This window comes from Chanodichthys erythropterus, chromosome 11 (assembly GCF_024489055.1).
Source record: "Chanodichthys erythropterus isolate Z2021 chromosome 11, ASM2448905v1, whole genome shotgun sequence".
Classification (NCBI taxonomy): Eukaryota; Metazoa; Chordata; class Actinopteri; order Cypriniformes; family Xenocyprididae; genus Chanodichthys; species Chanodichthys erythropterus.
In genome coordinates this window covers 36,070,611-36,093,688 of record NC_090231.1, presented here as the reverse complement: position 1 = coordinate 36,093,688, position 23,078 = coordinate 36,070,611, and the positions used below count along the sequence as shown (strand labels likewise).

Genomic DNA, 23,078 nt, shown 5'->3' with positions numbered 1-23,078 from the left:
TTTCAATGCAGTGTTATTTTAGTATTATTTACTATTATAGTGTTGAATTAGCTTTTATTTTTATATGTTCAGTTCATTTTAATTTTGGTGCTTGTAATTTTTTTTTACATTTCTATTTAGCTTTAATTAATTTTTATTTTTTTAGTGCTTAAAGGGATAGTTCACCCAAAAATTAAAATTATCCTATGATTTACTCACCTTCAAGTCATCCTAGGTGTATATGACTATCTTCTTTCAGACGAACACAATCAGAGATATATTAAAAAAATATCCTTAGTCCTCCAAGGTTTATAATGGTTGTGAATGGGTGGCCAAAAATAATGCATCCATCAGTAAAAAAAAGTAATCCATACGACTCCAGTGGGTTAATAAAGGCTTTCTGAAGAAAAATATCCATATTTCAAATTTTATAAATTCAAATATCTAGCTTCTGGCGGACAACCGTACGCGGAATGCACAAGTCAACTTGCGTCAAATGAGTAAAATTCTGACGCGATGTATGACGCTGTATGATTTAAGCTCCTCTTCTCTTATATCGAAATCCTCCGAAATTTCTCTTTAAAAATGACCGTTTTAGACTTATAATCCGTGACCGTTGATTTGTTTTGCTCTATCCTCTGCGTTCGCCATTACTTTGTGCATCGGGTCAAAGGATACTCTTCCGCCGCAAATCGACTTGCACATTCTGTGTACGGTTATCCGCTGGAAGTTAGTTATTTGAATTTATAAAGTTTTAAATATGGATATTTTTCTTACTTACTTCGCTTCAGAAGGCCTTTATTGGGCCTTTATTAACCAACTGGAGATGTATGGATTACTTTTTTTTATGGACGGATGCATTATTTTTTACTTTAAAAGGTGGCCAATTCACAACCATTATAAACCTTGGAGGACCAAGGATATTTTTAAAAATATCTCTGATTGTGTTCGTCTGAAAGAAGATAGCCATATACACCTAGGATGGCTTGAGTGTGAGTAAATCATGGGATAATTTTTATTTTGGGTTGAACTATCCCTTTAATTGAGTTTTTATTTGTACATTTTACTTTATTTCAGCTTTATTTAAATTCCTGAAAATTAGTTTTAAGTTAACAATGAATAAGGAAATTGAAATAAATTCTATCAGAAGTCAGTGTCTCAGATAGCAGATCTTAATTTGAGCTCAAAGATTTGGACAGTGAGTAAGACATGATTGGCTGATTGTTACATCCTCTCACAGGAAGTTCCAGGAGCAAGAGTGCCCACCCTCGCCGGAGCCCACGCGCAAAGAGAAGGATAAGAGCGGCTGCCATTGTGTGATTGTCTAATTGGCCTCTCACTGCCGCCACTCACCCAGCTGCTGTCACCAGTCCCTGCCCCCACCCTGCCTTCTGACATCACGTCCTGTGCGGATGAACTCGCTGCCTTTCTACATGTGCATGTCTTCAAAACAGCAGTATCTCTCATAGCCTTATCAGGGGCATTTGTGCCTCTAGGACTTCACTACTAGAAGAACCAAACTGACAAAATCTTGACTGAACTCACCATTCTACCTTCAACTAGAGTACTGACATCAGTGTGACCTAGAATATGGTAATTGTGCCCCCAACACTAAACATCGCTTCTTACAAATTGCTATAAAACACACACACACAATTCCTTTTTTTGTATTTTGAAGGATTTTTTTCTCTTGCCTTGTGACATTTGTACTTTTGCTGAGATCAAAAGACTAAACAAAACACCATTGGGATTGCAGACAACGTTTAGTCGCTGATCTAGAGTGAGATGATGTTCTGAAGCTTTGTGTGTGTGTGTCGTGCCATATCTGTTTTTACTTCCATGTGCTAAGCAGCGATTGTACATAAGTGAAGATTTGTGTGAGTTGAGGCCACCTTTATGATGACAAAACTCTGTCGCAGAGTACCCTGTGTGAGGTTGAGCAGCTTGTTTTGACATGAATTAAAACATTAATGTACTCGCAGATATGTACATAGCCTTTAACATGCCAATTTTGTCAGCAGTGAAGTCAGATTCCCAACTTCTTGTTTGGTCGAGATGTCTTTTTTTTTTTTTCTTTTTTTTTTTTTTTGCATTGTAAGACTTCTTGGCATATGTATGGATTTGATTCTTCTGAAGGGATAATTCTCCTAAAAATTAAAATTAATTTACTCACCCTCATGTCTTCCAAAGCTGTTACAAACCAACCCCCAGTTTCACAGACAAAGCTTAAGCTTAGTCCCAGACTAAAATGCATGTTTGAGCTGTCTGAACTGAAATCAACTTGCACTGACATATCTTAAAATATGTCAGTGCCATTGTTTTGTCTGAAGATGCACACCAGTAATGTTTTTTTTTTCTTTCTTTTTCTAAGGCACATTTATATAAAAGCTACTTAAATGTCTTAATTGAACTAAGGTCTAATCCTGGCTAAATCTAAGCCCCGTTTGTGAAACCAGGCCCAAAAGTTTTTGTCTTCAGAACACAATATATTTTTTTTTTTCATACAATGAATAGAGATCTGATTTTTTGATGTTTCTTTATATATATATATATATATATATATATATATATATATATATATATATATATATATATATATATATATATATATATATATATATATATATAATATAACGAATTTCCAAATTTTTTACCCGAAAAGTATAATCCAATTTAATGCTTGAAAGCAAATAAATGAAGACAGCCATAAATATTAGAAGTGTATTTGCTGGAATAAAAGTCACTGGTGTTTTAGGCCCCACTGATTTTCATTATTTGGACAAAAACAGTTATGATTTTTATTATTTTGAGAAAAACAGTTAAAACATTTTTAAAAATATCTCCTTTTGTGTTTTGAAGAAGAAAATAAGCTATACAGATTTGGAAGGACAAGGGAATTTTCATCTTTGGTTGAACTATCTATATTGTCAAATGTATTCTTCATGTAGCCAGATTGTTGAAGCCTTCTTGACTCTCAGCTCAGATTTCTACAGACTATCTTCAGACTCAGGTTGCACCATTTACAGTGTTTTCACCGTGTGCTGATGATGTCCCCTCACTCAGTGCACAATAGGTTGTCTGTTCTCTACTAGGTACCCCACAAAGTTCGATGACACAGAGAAGTAGTCTCTGAAATAATTGTGTATTTTTCTGGCCTTGCATTTCAATTCACTTTTAAACTGATTTTGTCTTTCTTTTTTATCAGTTTGGAAACATTTAAGTGACTGAAACAGTGTGAAGACTCAAGGGGACAGTTGAACTGCTGACATCACAGGCATGTTTTAATGTATATGATCAGAGAAAATCAATTTTTTATATCATACAGCAGACATCCACATTCCCTCAAGACTGTTTTTTTTTTTTTTTTAATATGGTTTGGTGTCCCTGTGACATTCACATTTAAATCTGGTATTTCTCATCTGACAGGTGATAATTTGCTTGCTGGCTTCATACTCCAAGGGTTCATATCACTATTGCATCATGTCAAGTTTTATTTTCGTCTTCCTTTTTTTTCCAGCGTGCATTTCTGTATGAGGGATACAAACTGTTTTAGTTCTTGTGTTTTGTCATCATGTAATATAAGAAAAAAGATGGAAGTGATCTTCTGAATGGACATGATTAAATGTTTTTACTATATACTTTTATACATTATTTTCTTATCAGACTAGTTAATGAGTATTTTTATATGTTTGTAAGTGAAAACGCTCTCGCGGCACAAATGTGTATATGTAAAGAGGAGTATTTAATTATCTTGTTTTTGTTTTTAACTGCAAAAAGGCCAATGTATGTTGAACTGTGGTCCTTTCCTGCTTTTGGTGGACTGAAGCAGATAACCCACCCAAATAGTCGTCCACCTCATAGCCTAAAACGCAGTGCAACTTCATCAGTGATCACTGGGCCAATGCTTCAAGGCGATGCCCTTTTGTGATGACTCAGGTTCATATCCTTCCCAAAACCTTGTCCGTTATACCAGTTATCAGCAAAATGGATCAACACGAAAGCTAGTAAGAACACAAGTGCATGACTCTTCCTCTTCCCAGAGTCTGTGTACACCTAACCCATACTGTGTTTTATTTGTCACATCTTTCCCTCCCCCTGTATAGCCTCTGGTGCTATAATAAAATCTATGATTTATCTGTGAGATATTATTTTTGCTTTTCCTTACTGAGGAAACGGTACAACGTGTTGCACAAAATTATAGCTCTCGTTCTTTAAATTGACATTGAATAACAAGTGCCACTATGTGACAAGTAGATTGTTATCTTGCTGACCTTAAGTATGTCCCCTGTGATTTGCAAAACTTCTGTGCTTTTCTTGGGCAGTGTATATGACAGTATAATGAGCTGTATGACAACTTATGTCACAAGCTTGTTTTGATTGTTATTGAGCCTGCTGTGTATTCTTCTGTGAGTATTAGGTAACATTGTGAAGGAGAAGGGTGTCATATCTTGGAGCAGCACACTCTGTATTATGAGGATCGGCTTCTGTTGTTGTTCGCTCATGTCATGACAGTTATACAATTAAAGTAATGGAATTAAATCAGTGCGGTGACAGCTATATGGGTTGTTGCTGTATGTGACAGTTTACTATCAATTCTAAATGTACACTCACTATTAATGCTTACTCTGAGAAAGGCTTTGAATGGCTAATGCTGAGTTTCCCAAAAACGTAGATTGTAGAGGCCATCGGTGCAAATATTTCCTATGATCTACTTAGGTTGCGATGATTTTAGGAAACACCGCCCAGGATGGTTTTGCCACTAGTGAAGCTTTATGATGCCACCCTACACTCTTAGGGAAAATTTAAAAGGTTTATTAGGGTTCTTGAAGTTTTAAAGAAAACTTTATGCCCAAGAAATGTCTTAAATGATTGCGTAATACTTTAATCTTTACCAGGTTATTTAATTTTTCTTTTCTCGTGATGCAGTGTTTACAAGCCGTTTAATTCATAAAATTTAATCAAAATAATAACTGAATTAAAAATTAGTCAGGCTAATTAACACTAAATCCATAAACTGATTCCATGATAGGAACCTTTAAAAGGTTCTGAAGTGTCAGTCAGAACCCTTTAAGGTTTTATATAGAACCTTTTCTTCTAAAAATTGTATTACTGAACAGCATTACATTAACATATTATAGTATGTACAACATTTATAGCCATGCAATTCTGAACTATTATGTCATCCATTGGTTTGGTCTGTTTCAGTCAAATTAATTTTCCCATCATACTCATTTTAACATTTGACAAAGACTTTTTTATTTTTAGAGACTTTGAAGAACAAACACTTTGAGTGTTTACATCCTGACAAAGTGGGAAAACACAGATTGTCTGATTTACTCAATCATATTTGTGATCTACACAATAAAATTCTTGATTTCTTTGCTTTTGATTAATGTAATTCTCTTAAAATGTTAAATTATGTAGGGTGAATGTGAAGCAATCAAGTACTTTTTTTTTTGCACTTGACTACTGAAACTGCAGTTCCCAGCATGCTTTAGGACTTGATGGGGATAGTAAAAATGTTAATAGTAAATATTTTATGTGAAATGGGGGAGACTTGATAATGTTTAATTAGTTGGGATTTATTTAATTTACCCTACATTACCATTTTAGCTTTTCAAAGAGCATTTAATGCTCAGCAATCAGAATGCTAATGTGCTAGCAGCTTATGCAGAATAATTGACTCCAGTCCATTAAATTGTTATATAATATAATGCACACCTGAGGTGGTAATGCGTTACACCTCGGGTGTGCATTATTTTCTAATAATTCAATGGACCGGAGTCAATTATTCTGTCAATTATTATTATTATTATTATTTTGATTGAATGATTTTTGATTGATTGAATTTTCTTAGTGCAGGAAGACTTAAATGTTTTTAAATCTTAAAATGAATAATGCATGAAATGTTTAACCTCATTTGACAAATGTGGAAGTCTTCAAAATGGGATTTACATAAATGTATTCTCACTTTTGTATCTTTGTTATGCCATTTACAGTGTGTGGGTGAGTGCTGTGTATACTTGTCAGCATCGCCACGGGTGACAACATGCATGCACATGGCAAGTGGGCTTTAATAGTCACCAACACCTCTTGGCAATGAAGGCTTATTATAGGGAATTTGAAAATGAGCATCAATGAGCCAATCAGGTAAGTAGTTTGTCTGGTCTGGAATGGCAGCTTAAAACACTTGTCAACAATCCTGTCACCCTGACTGAGTATTCAACAAAAGTGTTGATGTTCTTACAGGGTCAGAATGTGCCTTAGACTGGCTAGTTTCTAGTGCTGTTGTTTGGGAGACAGCTTTGTGTTCTTTGAGCATATCTGAGTCATGAATGGGTGGACTGATAGCTTAATGTCACTGGGCTTGCAAAAATACAGTACGTTTGAAGCTCGGCTTGCCTAATAGTGCATGTGTGGACAATCAGAGATGTGAGTTTCACTCTGGTGATAGCGGCCTCATTTAGACATCAAATACTGCCTATGTCTGTGATATCTGGCTGAGTATAAAGAGTCACTGCAAAAGTGGGACCTATGAATCATTGGGTATCATATTTTACCCTTTCCTAAATCTTTCAGTTTTTATCCTTCACACCATTTAGTTTATCATGTGTGGTTATTTAGTCCAACTTGATGCATAAAGAGATCATTTCCTGACAAAAGTCAGATTTATGTTTTGATGAATAAATGATTAAGTCCAGTGTGAACAGCAACATTTTTAAAACCTGAGAGTGGCTACATTAAAAAGACGAATGCTCTTTACATGCAAACTGTCACTATAGGACAAGATACTGACAACCAAACCATGTTAAATCAAGTGAAAGATTATTATTATTCTTATTATTTTTATTATTAACTCTGTAAGATGTCTTAATTTCTATTCAGACTTTGTATGTATAATTTCAGTCTTAGGTGTGCTACCTATTTTTGGTCTTTATTAACATTATTTAATAAATGCAAAAGTTTGAAAATCTTACATTATATTGACTTACATTGACAGAATGTTATGGGCTTTTTTTCAGGGCCTTTTTTATGACTAAAAGTGATTTCTAATTTTATTTTATTTATTTTTTACCAATTTAATCAACAGTGGTGACATCAATGTAACATTTGCATACTGCATTGGAATTGGACTTGGACTTTTTTCTTGGATTTATTTGCATACTGAATACTAGGGCTGGGTAAAAAAAAAAAATCGATTTCTCGATTTTAATCGATTCTCATTTTTACGAAACGATATCGATTCTTAAATCCCAAGAATAGATTAATCTAGTCTGTTTTCAGTTGATGAATGAGCAGAATATGTAGCGCCTCCCATCCAATAAATCGCAATAATCTTTGTGCTTTGTTACTTTTGATATGAAGCAAAGTCTCAGATTTCAAATGATGTTCATCTTATTATGAGATACAAACAATCTAAATACCGTTTTGGCGCTGTTTAATGTGGCGTGACAGATCGCTTTAAAGAGAAGCAGCAGCACGAAGCGCATGTGAACATCCTCTCCTCCGCTTTAATACCAGTTACAGCGTGAAATAAACACGACTAAACATCTGAAGGTATGTTAATATATACAGTGCAACTTACCGAAATCCGTATCATGTCTCGTGTAATCGCTCAATCAGTGTTTCAACCTCAGAAAGACGGCTAGTAAACAATGTCACGTAACGTCACGTTTACCTCAGAAAAACATAGGCCTATTCAGTGACCATAAACTCATTAGTCAGGTGGAAAAGTGCTCTAGAAAGCAACATTCTGATAAATATAGCTATGCACCATTACATATTCATTATAATTTTTAATGTTCAATATTTAATGCATGTTTGAATAAATCAGTTATGACAGCCACGATTTAAATGTTTATATTTAAAAAACAAAAAAACAAAAAAAAAAAAAACCCGAACTGGAATAGACATATAATTATGTAATTCTAAACTTTATTTATAATAAAACATCATTGAGTGTAATTTAAGTGTTTGTATATAAATAAGTTAATGTAACCTTCAATATTATTACAGCAGTACCAACTGACTCCCATGTGTAGTTTACAGCATTAGTTAAGAGATTTTTTTTTTCCTCTGGAAAATTTGCCATGTACAGTTACTGAAATAGCTACTACATCCAAAATAATCAATATCGAATCGAATCGTGAACATTGTGTCAATACCCAGCCCTACTAAATACATATCTTGTTTTCTTTGCATATATTATTTATAGAACCAAAGCTCTTTCTTCACACCTTTTAAAGGATTAGTTCACTTTCAAATGAAAATTACCCCAAGCTTTACTCAACCTCAAGCCATCCTAGGTGTATATGACTTTATTCTTTCTGATGAACACAGTCGGAGAAATATTAATAAATATCCTGACACATCCAAGCTTAATAATGGCAGTAAGCGAGATCAATGAGTATGAGCTGAAGAAAGTGCCTCCATCTCCATCCATCATAAACGTACTCCACAGGGCTCCGGGGGGTTAATAAAGGCCTTCTGAAGCGAAGCAATGTGTTTGTGTAAAAAAAGATATCCATATTTAACAAGTTATGAAGTAAAATATCTAGCTTCTGTCAGACCACCTTCCGTATTCAACTTACGAAGTGTAAAACTCTCGCAGTTCAAAAAACTTATGCTACGTCCCATGCCTTTCCTATTCAACTTAAGGAAAAAACTTAAATGACACGATGCTGGTTCATTTTTTTTTTTTTTTTCGTAATTTGAATACAGAAGGCGGTCTGGCAGAAGCTAGATATTTTACTTCAGAACTTGTTAAATATGGATTTCTTTATCACAAACGCATCACTTCGCTTCAGCAGGCAATTGAATCAAATTGAAAGCATGTGAATAGTTATCGAATCGAATTAACCCCCCAGAGCCGTGTGGAGTACATGTTTATGATGGATGGATGGGGATGGAGGCACTTTCTTCAACTCATACTTGTTGATCCTCGCTTACTGCCATTATGAAGCTTGGATGCATCATGATATTTATTAATATTTCTCTGATTTTTTTGGTTAAGTCAGTATTTTTTGGTTAAGTGATTTTGCCCACATAATTAGTCTCTTTGTTTACTCAATGACAGTTGAACTCTCCAGACCTCCCGCCTTTTTAGTCCATTCATGCTGTGAACTGAGTGCAGAACTCACATAGGCAAACCATTAACTGATCCCCATTACGCGCTCTTTTTCTCTATTAATAGATGTTCATTTGCATTTCAACACATGTTGGTGCAAAAGGCACAGAACTACTGCAAGCATCTTGAAAATAACACCATTTAATACAGTCAAACCAAAAATTATTCAGACACTAGATATAATTTTTATTTTTTATTATTTTTTTCACTAGTGGGTTCAGGTCAGGACACTATAGTTCATTTATGTAAGTGAGGATAGCAAAATAAAGTAAACTGTGACATATTATACTCAAAAATTCTTCATACAGTGGACTACCAGTAAAATTGATACATTTTTGTAACCAAAAATTATTCAGACACTTTGACCAGTTTTGTTTAAGTGTTATCTGACATAATTAAGATTAATTTTTTCTGACACAATTTAACTTTGTGATCTTGTCATATTTTATTACCATTTTTTTTTTTTTAACTATGGTGAATAAACTGTAATAATGAATGGAATGTTCAAGGTGTCTGAGTAAATTTTGGTTCGACTATATATTACTAATTCCATTAGAACAGTTTTTAAAGGGTTAGTTCACCCAAAAATGAAATTTCTGCCATTAAGTATCACCCTCATGTCGTCCCAAACTCTTAAAGACCTTCAGAACACAAATTAAGATATTTTTGCAGAAATCCGAGGGTTTCTGAAGCACACATAGGCAGCAATGTCATTGCACCTTTTGAGGTCCATAAAGATAGTAAAGGCCTCATTAAAACAGTCAATGTGACTACAGTCAGGGTTGGCCAAAGATACATCAAAATGTATTTTAAAATAAAATATTTACCTTGATTTTAAGTGTATCAAAAATAAGTTACAAATTACAGCAGCCACACCATGTATCAAAATAAACTACTGTATTTCTGTATTTTAAAAATACTAAAAAATACTTTTACAAGGGAGCATGATCTTTTCGCAAACATTCCATCAATTGGCCTACTTGATCTATCCCTTCACCATTACACTGACTCAGCCTTTTCTCTGCCTGAGTCATGCAACAAATCTGACATATGCCACCAGTTAACAGATCAAATATTCACATATCCCTGTGATCTCCCAGGTGAAGGTTCGTTTTAAAGTACCAACATTTTGTTTAATAATTTGCAAATGACTCGTAATTGTATCCTAATTTAGTTACTTGGTATTTGATAACGAAGGGCCTACTTTGCATCCACAACACTGACTCAGTGACAAACAAGTCATTCATGAGAAGACAACTGATGGCTCCTGTATTCATAGCAACTAGTTTCTAACTAATTAATCATTTGATTGTTAATCATAAATATTATGTGTCAGGCAGTTATTAATGCAATGGTATGCAAAATCATGATGCTACTAAACAGCTACTTCAATTAGGGTACAATATTCAGCAATCAAATATTTATTTATCAATCACTGGACACTTATTTGGAAGTTGAAAACAAACATTTTAGCATTTCAACAATTATTAAATGATCAATATGTTTTGATTTTAAATGTAGCCAGAAACATAATCAGAAAGTAGCAACATATCTTGTCAAGGAATATTAACCCAACTCCAACCACTGAATCTATTGAGAGCCATAGAAGTATAGAGGACACGTACACATATAGTGTAGTAAGAACATTTACTTAAAAATCATAGCAATTTTTAAGCAAATAAAAATTCTTACCTTGACCACCTTCTGCCTTATGGATCAATTTAAGTATTTTGATACAAAATATGAAGCCATTTTCATCAATCCTATCAAATACAAATTACAAAATTACCTATTTCATATTTGAAATACGTATTTGAAATACATGTATCATAAATACTGTCCATCCCTGACTATAGTGGTTCAAACTTAATGTTATGAAGCTATGAGAATACATTTTGTGCGCAAAAACAAAACAAAAATAACAACTTTATTTAACAATTTGAACTGTTGTCATATGCAGTTGGGGTAGTGAATGCTGTTCAGCACTTCCCTATTCTACGTAAGAAACAGACTCAGTATTGGCTGGTTCCTGCGTCAGCATCACACGCATGCGTTGTGCTGATCATGTGAACAGTGTTGGCCAATACTGAGCCGGAGTTCGGATGTAAACAAGGAAGCGCTGAACTATGTTCACTACGTCAACTGCGTATGACAACAGTTCAGATTGTTGAATAAAGTTGTTATTTTTGTTTTGTTTTTGCGCACAAAATGTATTCTCATCGCTTAATTCATGCATAATTTTACATAAAATATTTGACTTGAGTTAACTACAGTAGTTGAACTAAGAATAAACAATACTTATACAGGATTTTATAATCTTAGTTTTTGTTAATTTCAACATTTACTACTACATTTTTAAGATCAAAAGTTGTATCCGTTACCATTTATGCACTGTGAACTAACATTAAAACATATTACTCATTTGCATTAAATAATGTTACCAAATGAGACAATTGTAAAGTGTTATGTAGCTATTTTACATTGATACCTTTTAAAAAATAACTAATTTAAATTATAAATAGTTTTGTAGTAGGCCTAGTAGCCTATATAGATTTTTTTTTAAATCTGGTATCAGTTTAACCATGAGGCCTTTGTGTCAGAGGCTGTGCTTCATTTTCATAATCATATTCATATGCACATGCTAAACATGTTATCACTAATGCTCATTTTTCTTAAGGGAGGCATATTCACCCAGTTTGTCAGTCTCGAAGCAATATTACCCTTCACCTTCTACCCTACAATAGAGAGGTAATTTAGCTGCTTCTAATATTAAAAAAATATATATGTGAAAAAACGGGAGGTTCCCACTATAACTCTGGCAACAAAAGCAGATAACTGTGATATTTATTTCAAGAAAATGATCTTAATTTAAACGTGTGAGCTCATGGTTTAACAACTGACATTTCCCCTCTCACAGACAGTGGTTCAGTCCACCTATTTTAAACCCCTCAACCAAACGGCTTTCTAAGGCTTCCAGCTCCCCACTAGAAACATCTGAAGACGTTCACTGTAGCGAAGACGGAGGATTTAACACAAGACGCCAACAATATTATACGGCTCGGCGTCGCTGTATAATCGAGCATTTGTTGTCCGCAGATGGCCATGGACGGACTGAGCAACAACAAGAGCATGTCATACAGTCGATGGAGTTATGACAGGTAAGCACGCCGTCAGCCTGTAAACAGACCGTAAAAATCATGTTTTGTATGTACGTGTTAAATAATTTGTATGATCAAAGTAAACGCGACGAGAAATGCGAGCGAACATACCAGCCCAGCAGTTCATGACGGTGAGAGAAGACGCTGATTTTAACGACCGAAGTTGTGTATAAAGTTAGTAATTCGTCCGAGGAAAAACAACAAATGGCTTTTTTTGGTGGAAATTAATTATATTTTGCAAACCTGATGGTGTATTTCTATTTTCCTGTTCACAAAGGCGCTTGTAACAGCGAGTAGAATTGAATGTAGAATTGAACAGGTCTTCGGTTGAACACCTCACAACCAAACATAATGGTCATTTTTGTTTTAAAATAACAGTTACTGCGTATCAGCATTGCTTTTGGTGAGCCAAACGTCACGGCTCTATTCCAGTGCATCCCTCCTGTATTTATTAGTCTAGCTTCAGCATCTTCTCAGCTCCACTGTCAGCATCAGTTCTCTGAGGGCATCATGATATCTGCCTCAGTGCCTCTGCCTATGAACCAGAGGAAGATACTGGTATTCATGTCTGCAGTAGGCTAGGTGACACAATTTCAGTCAAATCCCAGGATGTGATTGGTATGCTATGACTGCTCTCTCTCTCACTGCTCCCCAGAGGAACTACAGAAAGATCCTCTATAGTCTGAGGCTTTGTTGCATTTTTTCATGGCAGGGATAGCATATGAAGCTCATTCTGTGCCTGAATATTTATATATATATATATATATATATATATATATATATATATATATATATATATATATATATATATATATATAATTATATAATATTTTATGTGTATAGTACGGGAACTTAGTGTTAACCTACTAACGTTTTTTTTCCGTTGCATTTTACAATATTTTACAGTTAAAATCACATTAATTTTTTACAGTATATGGGTGAATGTGATTTTACAGAGTATGAAATGTTCCTTGATCAACATCTTTGTTGATCAACATTCCAATCAACCAATCAGATTTGAGGGACAAGTTTAACGTTTATGTCAAGTTTAGGCTTGCAACCAGGGTTAGATGCTTCTACATCAATGTTATTCAGCTATCTTTCCCATCTGATTTTAGGGATAAGTTATGGGTAGGATTAGGGTTAAGACTAAATTTTCAGACAGGAATGTTGTTCCAGGATCAACAAATATGTTGATCCAGGAACATGTCTGTCTTGGCAAAATCTCGGTGACCGTATATATGTGTGTACAGGTTTATATTACATTGTGGTCCCCACAAGGATAGTAAAACCTGAAATCACCTACATTGTGGGGACCAGCCAGCAGTCCCCATGGGGGAAATGGATTAATAAACATACTAAATTATGTTTTGAATGTGATTTTATATATATATATATATATATATATATATATATATAATCTCGCAAAATCTATCAAGACTAATAAACACGATGGACGATAGGCAGGAAGAAATTGCACTGATAGTGTTTGGAATGATTTTGGTATGTTTTACTGGAGATGTTGTATAAACACTCTTACTGTTTCCACAAATCCACAAGCTGATCCATGTTGAACATTTACGATTCGCAATCGGGGTGGCTCCGACGTTCTTCTGAGCTTATTCAGTCACTCTTTACACACCTCACACCACAGAAAAATCTGATAACATAATCTGTAGAACCATCAAGATAATCGGGATATTACCTAGGATTGTCGGAAGGGGAGAAATCGTCCCAAAATCAGCCCGATTATCTTGTGGTGTGTACCCAGCATAAGCCAGATGTAGAAAGTCTGGGATTGTACTTAAAAATACATACCTGCATACCAAAAAAAAAAAAAAAAACTCTTCATCAGAAGTTGAGGGGTATATACTTTGAAAGTATGCGATTTTTCGGACGCAGCATCTGACCTTCCGTCCCTCTCCTCCAAGACCCTTTTGGCTAGTTCATTGTCTGCGGATGCATGTGGGTGATAGGGCACATAGGTAAATGGAGGAAGTGTTCCTATGGCAAAGACAGAGCTTCAGAGAACAGCTGGTGCTTCTCTTACAAACAAAGGGAATACTATCCATCACTGAGCACCGTCTCTGATGAATGGATGAAAGAGACAATACCTTGTCAGCACATTAGGCTAGAGTAGGCAACATACCAGATCATAGTTCCATCTGCATGATATGCAGCGAATACAAAGTTGTGCTGTAATTAAAACAAAGCAGTACAATGTTTTGTTCAACTGATTGTAATCCTTTCAACTAGCAATGCAGTAAGAACATAACTCGCCTATTTAATTCAGTCTCTACCTGCCATTATCAGTTCCAGAATGATGCCTTTAGATAGTTTGGGATTTAATAGAACTGGTGCTGATTACAGTGCACAGCTCACACAGGCATTTCAATTGCCAGCCTTCCTCATCAGGTCTGGAGCTGCTCTCAGACAGTCTAATCAAGAATCCTGTGTCCCCATTAACACCACTGTGACAGCCAAGGTGTTTGGCGCAGATTGTTTTCGGCACAGGAGAACTTCAATAGACATAGTTAAGCATTTTTATATTTCTGTCAAAGAGAGGGGAGTCTGCTCCAATTATCCAAATAAATGTCAAGTGTTCTCATTAGGAAGCTAATAAGATGCTTCGCAATGGCTGTTAGGCAGACATGATGATATTTTATTCCTGCTATTTTTTTCCCCCTTACCACAATAGTCATAGGAGCATGCAATCAATGCACAGAATTGACCCTTTGCTAAGCACACCCTGCTTGCTCACTGTTGCTAATTTCGACTAGCTTTACAGAACATCCCATAGGACTGAACTTGAGAACACTGGCTGCATCCGAATACTTCCCCACCATAGTAGCTGAAAAATGAACCCTTTACTATCCCATGAGGCCATGGGAGAGGAGTTGTGAATGGCAGTGAAACTGTAAATCACATGGAAATGACAACATATTTGACATATTTAGTATGTCTGGATTACATTCACTACAATTTATATTTTATAAAAAATACTTTTTTAATGGTCGCAAAATTAAATTTTTATTTAAAAGAAGGTGGTACATTCTCAAAGAGTGATTTTAGTGCTCATTAAGTGATAAAGATTGATTGGATATTATTCTTAAAGCTGCTAATACTGAATGGATCCTATATAGGTATGCTGTGACAGGCATTATATTCCTATAGGTAGATGTGGATCAGCTAAGAGTCAGCTGATGCGAGTTTGACTGACATGACCTGCCAGAACTAAACCTACGCTTGATTTAGTTGCTAACGTTTCTAATTTAAATGTTTAAGCTTTTAATCTAATATTTATATTGTTGTATTTCTGCTTTATTTCAGTTAACAAAAGATATTTTAATAATTTTTGCTTTAGATAACAATGTAGAATGAGGGAAAGAAATACTGCTTATACCAAACACTATTGTACTATATATATATATATATATATATTTTTTTTTTTTAGTTTAAAACTATTCAAATATGCAGTTCCACCATGGTCTTATCTTAGCTCATCTAAGAAAATGTCAGACAGCAACAGTTGTTAAGGCGCTTGGAGGAGCTTGGAGGATTGGTAGGAGACACATCCGTTTCAAATCATTCACTGCAGCATACAGACTGAATTCCAATAGGGGTTGAATCACTTAGTGAATTACACAAAACATCTACTGTGTTGTTCTTCTAACAGATAATTGGAACCACTGCATGACTTTTATGTAAAACCACACTCTCTCTATAAGGCAGATGATTAATTTGTGTGAGCCAGTAAGATTCTTGAGATTGCTTGGGGGCAAATGTTTCAATTTTCTCACCACAGAGAAGGTCTATGTTACCTGGAGAGAGCGCTATTCGTTAACATTTTCACTCAGTGGAAGTTGGTTGACTTGTGCATGAAGCCCAAGGTGTACGTGACCTGGAGGCTTCCATCTTTGGAACTTTTTGGAACTCATCACCTCATCAAAGGTTTCAGATAAGATTTCACACTTTTAGGAGTCTTCTTAGAAACCTGTCACTGGTAAAACATCTACAATAATTTAATAAAATACTAATTCTGAGAAAAATATAGACTACATGTCAGAAGTTTGGAATAATTATGAATATGATTTTGGAAATATTATGATTTTTGGAATAATTTTGATAATTATGATTTTTTTTTATGGTTTTGAAAGAAGTTTCTTATGTTCACCAAGGCTGCATTTGATCAAAACGTAAAGTAAAAACAGTAATATTGTGAAATTTGTAATTATATATTATATTATGTTTATACTGTATTTTTTGATCAGATAAATGCAGTTTTTTTTATTTAAAAAAAAAAAAATTAAAAACATCGTAGTAATTCTAAACTTTTGACCAGCAGTGTATTTTGTCAGAATTCATGAATGGCCTACCTTTGAATAACCGTCAATTGGGAAACATGATTTTCATCATAATGGTGTAGTTCTGGCATTCACAAGTGGGGACTGAGAAAGTGATAATAACTATCCTTTTTTTTTAACCCCCTTGTTGGTTGAGTGAGATATTTAGTAGCCCAAGGCCCACTTAATCAAAAAAATGGGTTGCACTGATGGCACTACAATCACATTGATTATTGGTTATTGGTGCCTGCTGAGGTAATCGTCACAGTCAAAGAATGATGTGCTTTCTGATTGTTGCTGTTTGACATGTCTGCTAACAACATGATAGAAAATGTTCCTTGTGGTTAAACATTGTGTCAATCCCTGAACAAATACCTTTTTTAATGACCAAGTTTTTGATCTTCATCAGGTTAATCAGAGGATGTCCATGCTGGTCAACCTCTGCAGACAGACATCTAAATAGAGCAATTTATGTGAGGCTAAGTAAATAAGTGTGCTTGCCTCATATCGACTTTTTGGAGCTTAGAGACCTTAGTCTGGCACAGGGGAGTAGATTTATAAGGATTTTTGTTGATTCTGCTCACAATGCAACTCTGACCTACTGCAAGAAGAGCACATTACTGTGTGTGTATGTGTGGGTGCAAGTCTGTTGTTTTGTCTCATACAATACATAAGTGTTGTCCTTGACCCTCAGGGTTGGCCCCTGGAGATGTGACTACTGACATAGACTCAGCCTATAGGAAACATTTGAGACTGGTTTCTTTGGTAACAAGGGCTTGACATTACTGCCAACCCACCAAATGCGTGTGAATTTGATATAATATATACATTTTTCAATTGTAACCTTTTAAAAAGGCATCTGAAATAATAAAGTAAGTCCAATGTTGTCAAACATATCAATATTTCTATACACATTGATACAGGAATATCTGAAATGCTATTTTACACAGAAAATATACACTGTAGTGAACAGCACATTCTAGGGCCCAGTTTATGGCCGGGCCTCTCTCTCTCTCTGTAACAGTGGACAAAGGTTTGCTACATTTTGATTGGATCTCGGTGGACTAACACAAACAAACTGTCCAACGCCATCAGATAAAGATGTAAGGACAACATCCAGACCTCTCTTAGAGGGTAAGAAGAAGACCTCTTGTACCAAGCCTGGGAAGGACAAGACTTCTCATTGGTCCACAGGCAGTTATTACCCTTCACCCATCTAAACACTACTTCCTAAAGTTGGCCAGAGACTGCCATAAAAATTCCTTGGGACCTTAGCAGAAATGGGTGAAACAAAGAAAGATCACAAAGATCCATCCAAATCCATTCAAAACTATGTTTGAAAACCTTAGAACTGATGCAAACTACACATCCATTTCACACTTATTCACAGAAATAAGTATTCTTAGTGACAGCCATCTGATACAAATACAGCTGTTAATGTACAATTGAATGACATTTCAATCTTTTTCCATCATGTTTAGTCTCTATTTGTTTAGAATATTGCCAAAGGTATTCTGGTGGTGGTTTGGAAAGTGAGAAATGCATTGGTAAACTTTAAAGACACTGTAAAGACTTCCAACTTTGTGCTTTATGCAAATGAGTTCCACAGGGGAGAGAAGGGTGGGCCACACTGTGTGTGTCCCCTCTGATGCCAGCAGCCAATCACAGCACTCAAATGGAGAAGCGCCAAAATGCAATCTCCTCCTCATCGGAAAGGGATAAAGGTACCCTTTCTACCGACACTCCTTGTTCTGAGTCTGCCCTTGAAAGGGGGAAGACGTAACAGATATAGCGTTCTGAGTCTCCCATCGGGTGAGACATAACAGATATTGTTCTGAGTCCCAGCTTGCGAAGCTGAGACACAACAGATACACGGTTCTGGGTCTTAACTCTGTAAGGAGTGAGACATTAACAGATATACCGTTCTGAGCCTCTGGTCCATCCAGAAGAGACAACAACAGAGACGACCATGTTCTAAGCCTCCAGCTTTTGAGGAAAGAGACGTTAACCAACACTACGTTCAAAGTTTCCATCCAGCGAAACAGTGACGACATCCGCAACAAGGTTAAGCTCAGGAGAGCAAACCTTCACTTTAAGGTACCTTCGTCTGCGTGTTCCAGATTGTTAAGGACCTTCTGCACCTACACCAGGGCCTCATCTGCGTGTTCCAGATTTTAGGACCCTTTGGTGCTCCAGGAGATCAGCATCCCACAGAGCTTCGTGTTCAAGACTGTTGAAACAGATTCTGGCTCCTCTCCCTACTGCACTGTCACCCAGCACAAACAGTGGAAGACGTCACCATCATCGGACTCGACCAAGTGGAACGTAAATATCACTTAACCAAACCTCTTTCCAGAGACCTTGGCATTGTTGTATTTTATCAGTGTATATAATTTCCTAATTTCCATTAGATGTAATATAGCTGATGTTAGTTAATAACAAATAATCTTTCGTTTATTTGTTTGGTGCATAATAAGGTTCTCCACCTTATTATTTTCAGAGAAACAGTTTATCTTTCCCTAAGATAACGTAACTCTTCCGTAGCCACACTCAACTTAATCACTTGTATTCTATGTATCTTATGCACTTTATTCCTTTATCATTCATGGTATTCATTTAGTAGTTGTGTTAGTTATTCTTGTTTATCTTTTTGTTAATAAAATTTATTTTATTACACTTGTGTCTTCCTTGTGCTGATAATACAGAAAAGGTTCTACAAGTTAGCAATATCACCAATCTTTCAAATAAATCAGCTGACCACTTTACATTAATTCTAAATGAATGAAAGCCCCTGTTGGGAGTGAAAGACCCTGACTGGTGCCCTGAACTAGGGAAAGGGGGGGGAGTGGTTATCTGATGTACTCATAACCACACCTTAAGACACGTGTGTCCAAAAATCACAATGTCAGCGGTGACTTGAGTACCAATCCCTATTTTACTTTGTGTCCTTTGATGGACAAAGTAAAAATCACTACAACACTATACTAGCTGTGCTTTCCCACTCTCTCATCTCTCTGACAGCTAGTTGATGCATAAACCCACCTCCCCACACTAATGCGTTTGATTTGCTCCGGATGAATGTTGTTGGTGTTACAGGACTTGAATTTTGGCATAGGATTGCACGTATTATACTCCTTCGCTGCTTATTGTACTTACGTAAACAGTCAAATACACACAAAATAATGTCAAAATGTCTGTCTTGGCAAGTATCCATGTAAACACAGTCATTTATGTTTTAAGTGAATGTACACAGTTGAGAAAGAAACCTCATGTATAACAGTATAATGGATCAGTATGTCAGGTCTTCAAGTGATAGCAGCCTATATACCTGCTGCCAAAAAATGAGATAATATTAAAGGGATAGTTCACCCAAAAATGAACTTTGTCTTTAATTACTCACCATCATGTCGTTCCACATCTGTGAGACCTTCGTTCATCTTCGGAACACAAGATATTTTTTGATGAAATCCAAGGTTTTTTTTGATCCCCCATAGAAAGCAACATAATAACCATCATTCAAGGTCCAGAAAGGTATTAAACACATTGTTAAGATCAACCTTAATGTTATGAAGCGACAAGAATACTTTTTGTGCATGAAAACCCCTCCACAAATAACATTTTTTTTCAACAATTTCTTCTCTACCCTGTCAGACTTGTACACAATTGATGCAGTGAACGTAGTTCAACGCTTCCAAGTTTATGTCAGAATGCCGGCTCATTATTGGCCAGCTCCTGCGTCAGCATCACACACATGCATTGTGCTGCTCACGTGAACAGTGTCGGCCAATACTGAGTCGGCCACAGTGGCTGGGGAGCAAAAAAGTTACTGTCAAGCCTTGGTGATAATCATTTACCAGTGACTGAATCTAAACCTCCCATTTACTGCAACTTAAAGATACATTATGGATTGGGCTCATGTCTTGGCTAATGGTCTTATGATAACAACCGTCATGCCTGGATATTTTATTAGATCACCATTCAAATAATTCACATTTCTACAATTGCTTATTTTTATTAACATACTGACAGCTTTATCACTTAATGATTTAGTGTACATTTTATCATTGTGTTTTTGAAAGATTATATAAAAACTAGAAAGAAAATATTATTTTGCAATATGTAACATTTTCTGTCCGCTAGAGTTCACTAGAGGCCTATTCAAAACAAAGGCGTAGCTTGATGACGCCAAGTTTGTGCGCAGAATCTTGGGACATGTCGTCTTCACCTCACAGCCGGTGGAAAATAATCAGGATAGGACTCGGGCAGGAATCATGTTCATGGATGCGATTATTAACGTTACTGTAGTATGAAGCAGAGCAGGACCGATTGTTGTTGGAGCTGAACGAGGCCACTGGAGCGATTGCGCAACACATGCCATGAGCAGCGTCGCTTTTGCTTTTCCGGTCATAAGTATGAGGTAACAGCTCTGTTTAACATATTAGATACATTTTAGTATGTTGAAAATTATGTTATAACGTTATTCTGTGCGTTCGCTCGGTGGCTGCTGTGAGACATTTGTCGCGTGCTGCAGTAAGATAGATCGATTTTAGAATGTAATTAATAAATGCTGGATGGCTTGTGTTGATAAATGGAATGCAGTTCATTTTAAAACGTATTGTATGTTGAGAAAATGCTGTATTACTGTTACAAAAATAAAGCTGCATCTGATTATGCTATGTTAGCTACTTAGCAAAATAGTGAAAATTAGATTTAAACAATAAGACTAAACATGTTGAGCTATATAACAATAATTAGTTTTTCTGTCTATAAATATATCAAAATAGTTGTTCCCTTGTCTATTAAAGCATGTACATGTTAAAGCGTATTTGGTGTTTCCATGGTTTCTACAAAATAAAACCGGAAACCGAGGGTAACGCGGGTATGACGCAATTGACAGGCGACTCCTCACACGTCCCGGAGCCTTGGCTAAAATTGCAATTTTCTAACGATTTACAAATAGTTGCAAACATTTGGGATATTGTAAGTACTCAAGTGAACAAAATATATAACACTGGCCTTGTGGTTTTTGGATATTTTACTGCAAAATTCTTACATATTAGACCTTTAACATCTGTTGCTTTTTTGCACTATGTTCAAATCAATATAATTGATATACACTACCATTCAAAAGTTTGGGGTTTGTAAGATTTTTTAAAGAAATTAATACTTTTATTCAGCAAAGATGCTTTAAATTGAGCAAATGTGACATTACATTATAACAAAAAAAAAAACAAATAAATGCTTTTCCATTCTATACTTTTAATTCATCAAAGAATCCTGACAAAAAAAAAATAAACAAAAACAAAAACTTGAATCATGGTTTCCACAAAAATATTAAGCAGCACAGATAATTTCAGCATTGATGATAATAATAAGACATGATTCTGGAGCACCAGATCAGTATATTACGTCACCATCCTATACTGATGAACTCGCCATCTGCTCCTCAGATTTCTCTGCCGAAAATGTCCATTTGTCGGCAGCGCGAGGAGTTTGGCAGCGGATGCAGCATCTCGTTCCCTATTCAGAGAACATGGGTTACGCCAGTAACCCGAGACATTCTCTTTCATAGGTTCACTCAAAGCTGCGTAGCTATGACGCAATGGGAACGATATACCAAACACGCCAAGCTAAAGCGCTGTCGTATCTGGCACAATGAAAAACCAGATAGCAACCATGGCCGGTTCAAACAGATAGAACCTGGGAACCCGGAGCCATATCGAGATCCAAGCTATAAAATTTAACAAACTTGTGCGGGGAGGAACATCCTGCCGCTACACAAAGGTCCTCCAGGAGGACCCCTCTAAAAAGAGCTTGAGAGGAAGCCACACTTCTGGTGGAATGTGCCCGAACGCTGAGAGGTGAAGACAGACCACGCACCTCATATGCCAGCGAAATAGCCTCCGTAACCCAGTGAGAAATTCTCTGCTTTGATACGCCAAGCACTTTGGGCACATATCCTGGCCTAGGTCTTAAGGTTACCTTAACTAGACCAGGGGCAAAGTCCATACATGCCTCGCTAACAGAGAGAGCTTGCAAATCCCCCACTCGCATTAAAGAAGTTAGAGCCATCAAAAGAGCAACCTTAAGAGTGAGAATCCATTCTGGAGCTGACTCCAAGGGCTCAAAAGGAGCCTCCATTAATCCCTTCACGACGACTGACAGATCCCAAGAGGGAATTCCAGGGGGGGCGTGCTGGCTTCAGGCGCCAAACCCCATGCATAAATGCAGAGACCAACCTATGTTTGCCCAGGGGAATTTCATCGGACTCCCTTCGAGCTGCTACGGCTGCGACATAACTCTGAGTAGTTGCAGCTGCCCCTGCGGCAAGTTTTTCTTGTAGGAACTCCAGCACTGAACCCACAGGGCAGTTGACTGGATCCACATCATGAGCTGAACACCAAGACTCAAAAACCACTCCACTTGGAGGAATACAGCCTTCTTGTGGAGAAAGCTCTCACACTCGTGATG

General features: G+C 36.2%; 2 protein-coding genes across 4 annotated transcripts in view; both read left to right on the top strand.

The window, feature by feature from the left end:
* Positions 1-5,634, top strand: part of rras2 (RAS related 2) — a 52,816-nt gene extending 47,182 nt beyond the window's left edge. For 2 of the 3 annotated variants that reach the window (XM_067400885.1, XM_067400883.1), the window contains one exon: positions 1,220-2,478. In XM_067400885.1, coding sequence (XP_067256986.1) covers positions 1,220-1,307 — 88 coding nt within the window. In that variant the 3' untranslated portion in view covers positions 1,308-2,478. Of the gene's footprint in view, positions 1-1,219; positions 2,479-3,184 lie in introns of those variants that run through there. The other variant, XR_010896422.1, reaches the window with a different exon arrangement.
* A 269-nt stretch (positions 5,635-5,903) lies between these two features.
* Positions 5,904-23,078, top strand: part of tub (TUB bipartite transcription factor) — a 145,233-nt gene continuing 128,058 nt past the window's right edge. Inside the window, exons 1-3 of the mRNA XM_067400882.1 lie at positions 5,904-6,129; positions 11,784-11,854; positions 12,024-12,264. Of these exons, the coding sequence (XP_067256983.1) occupies positions 12,203-12,264 (62 nt within the window). The 5' untranslated portion in view covers positions 5,904-6,129; positions 11,784-11,854; positions 12,024-12,202. The remainder of the gene's footprint in view (positions 6,130-11,783; positions 11,855-12,023; positions 12,265-23,078) is intronic.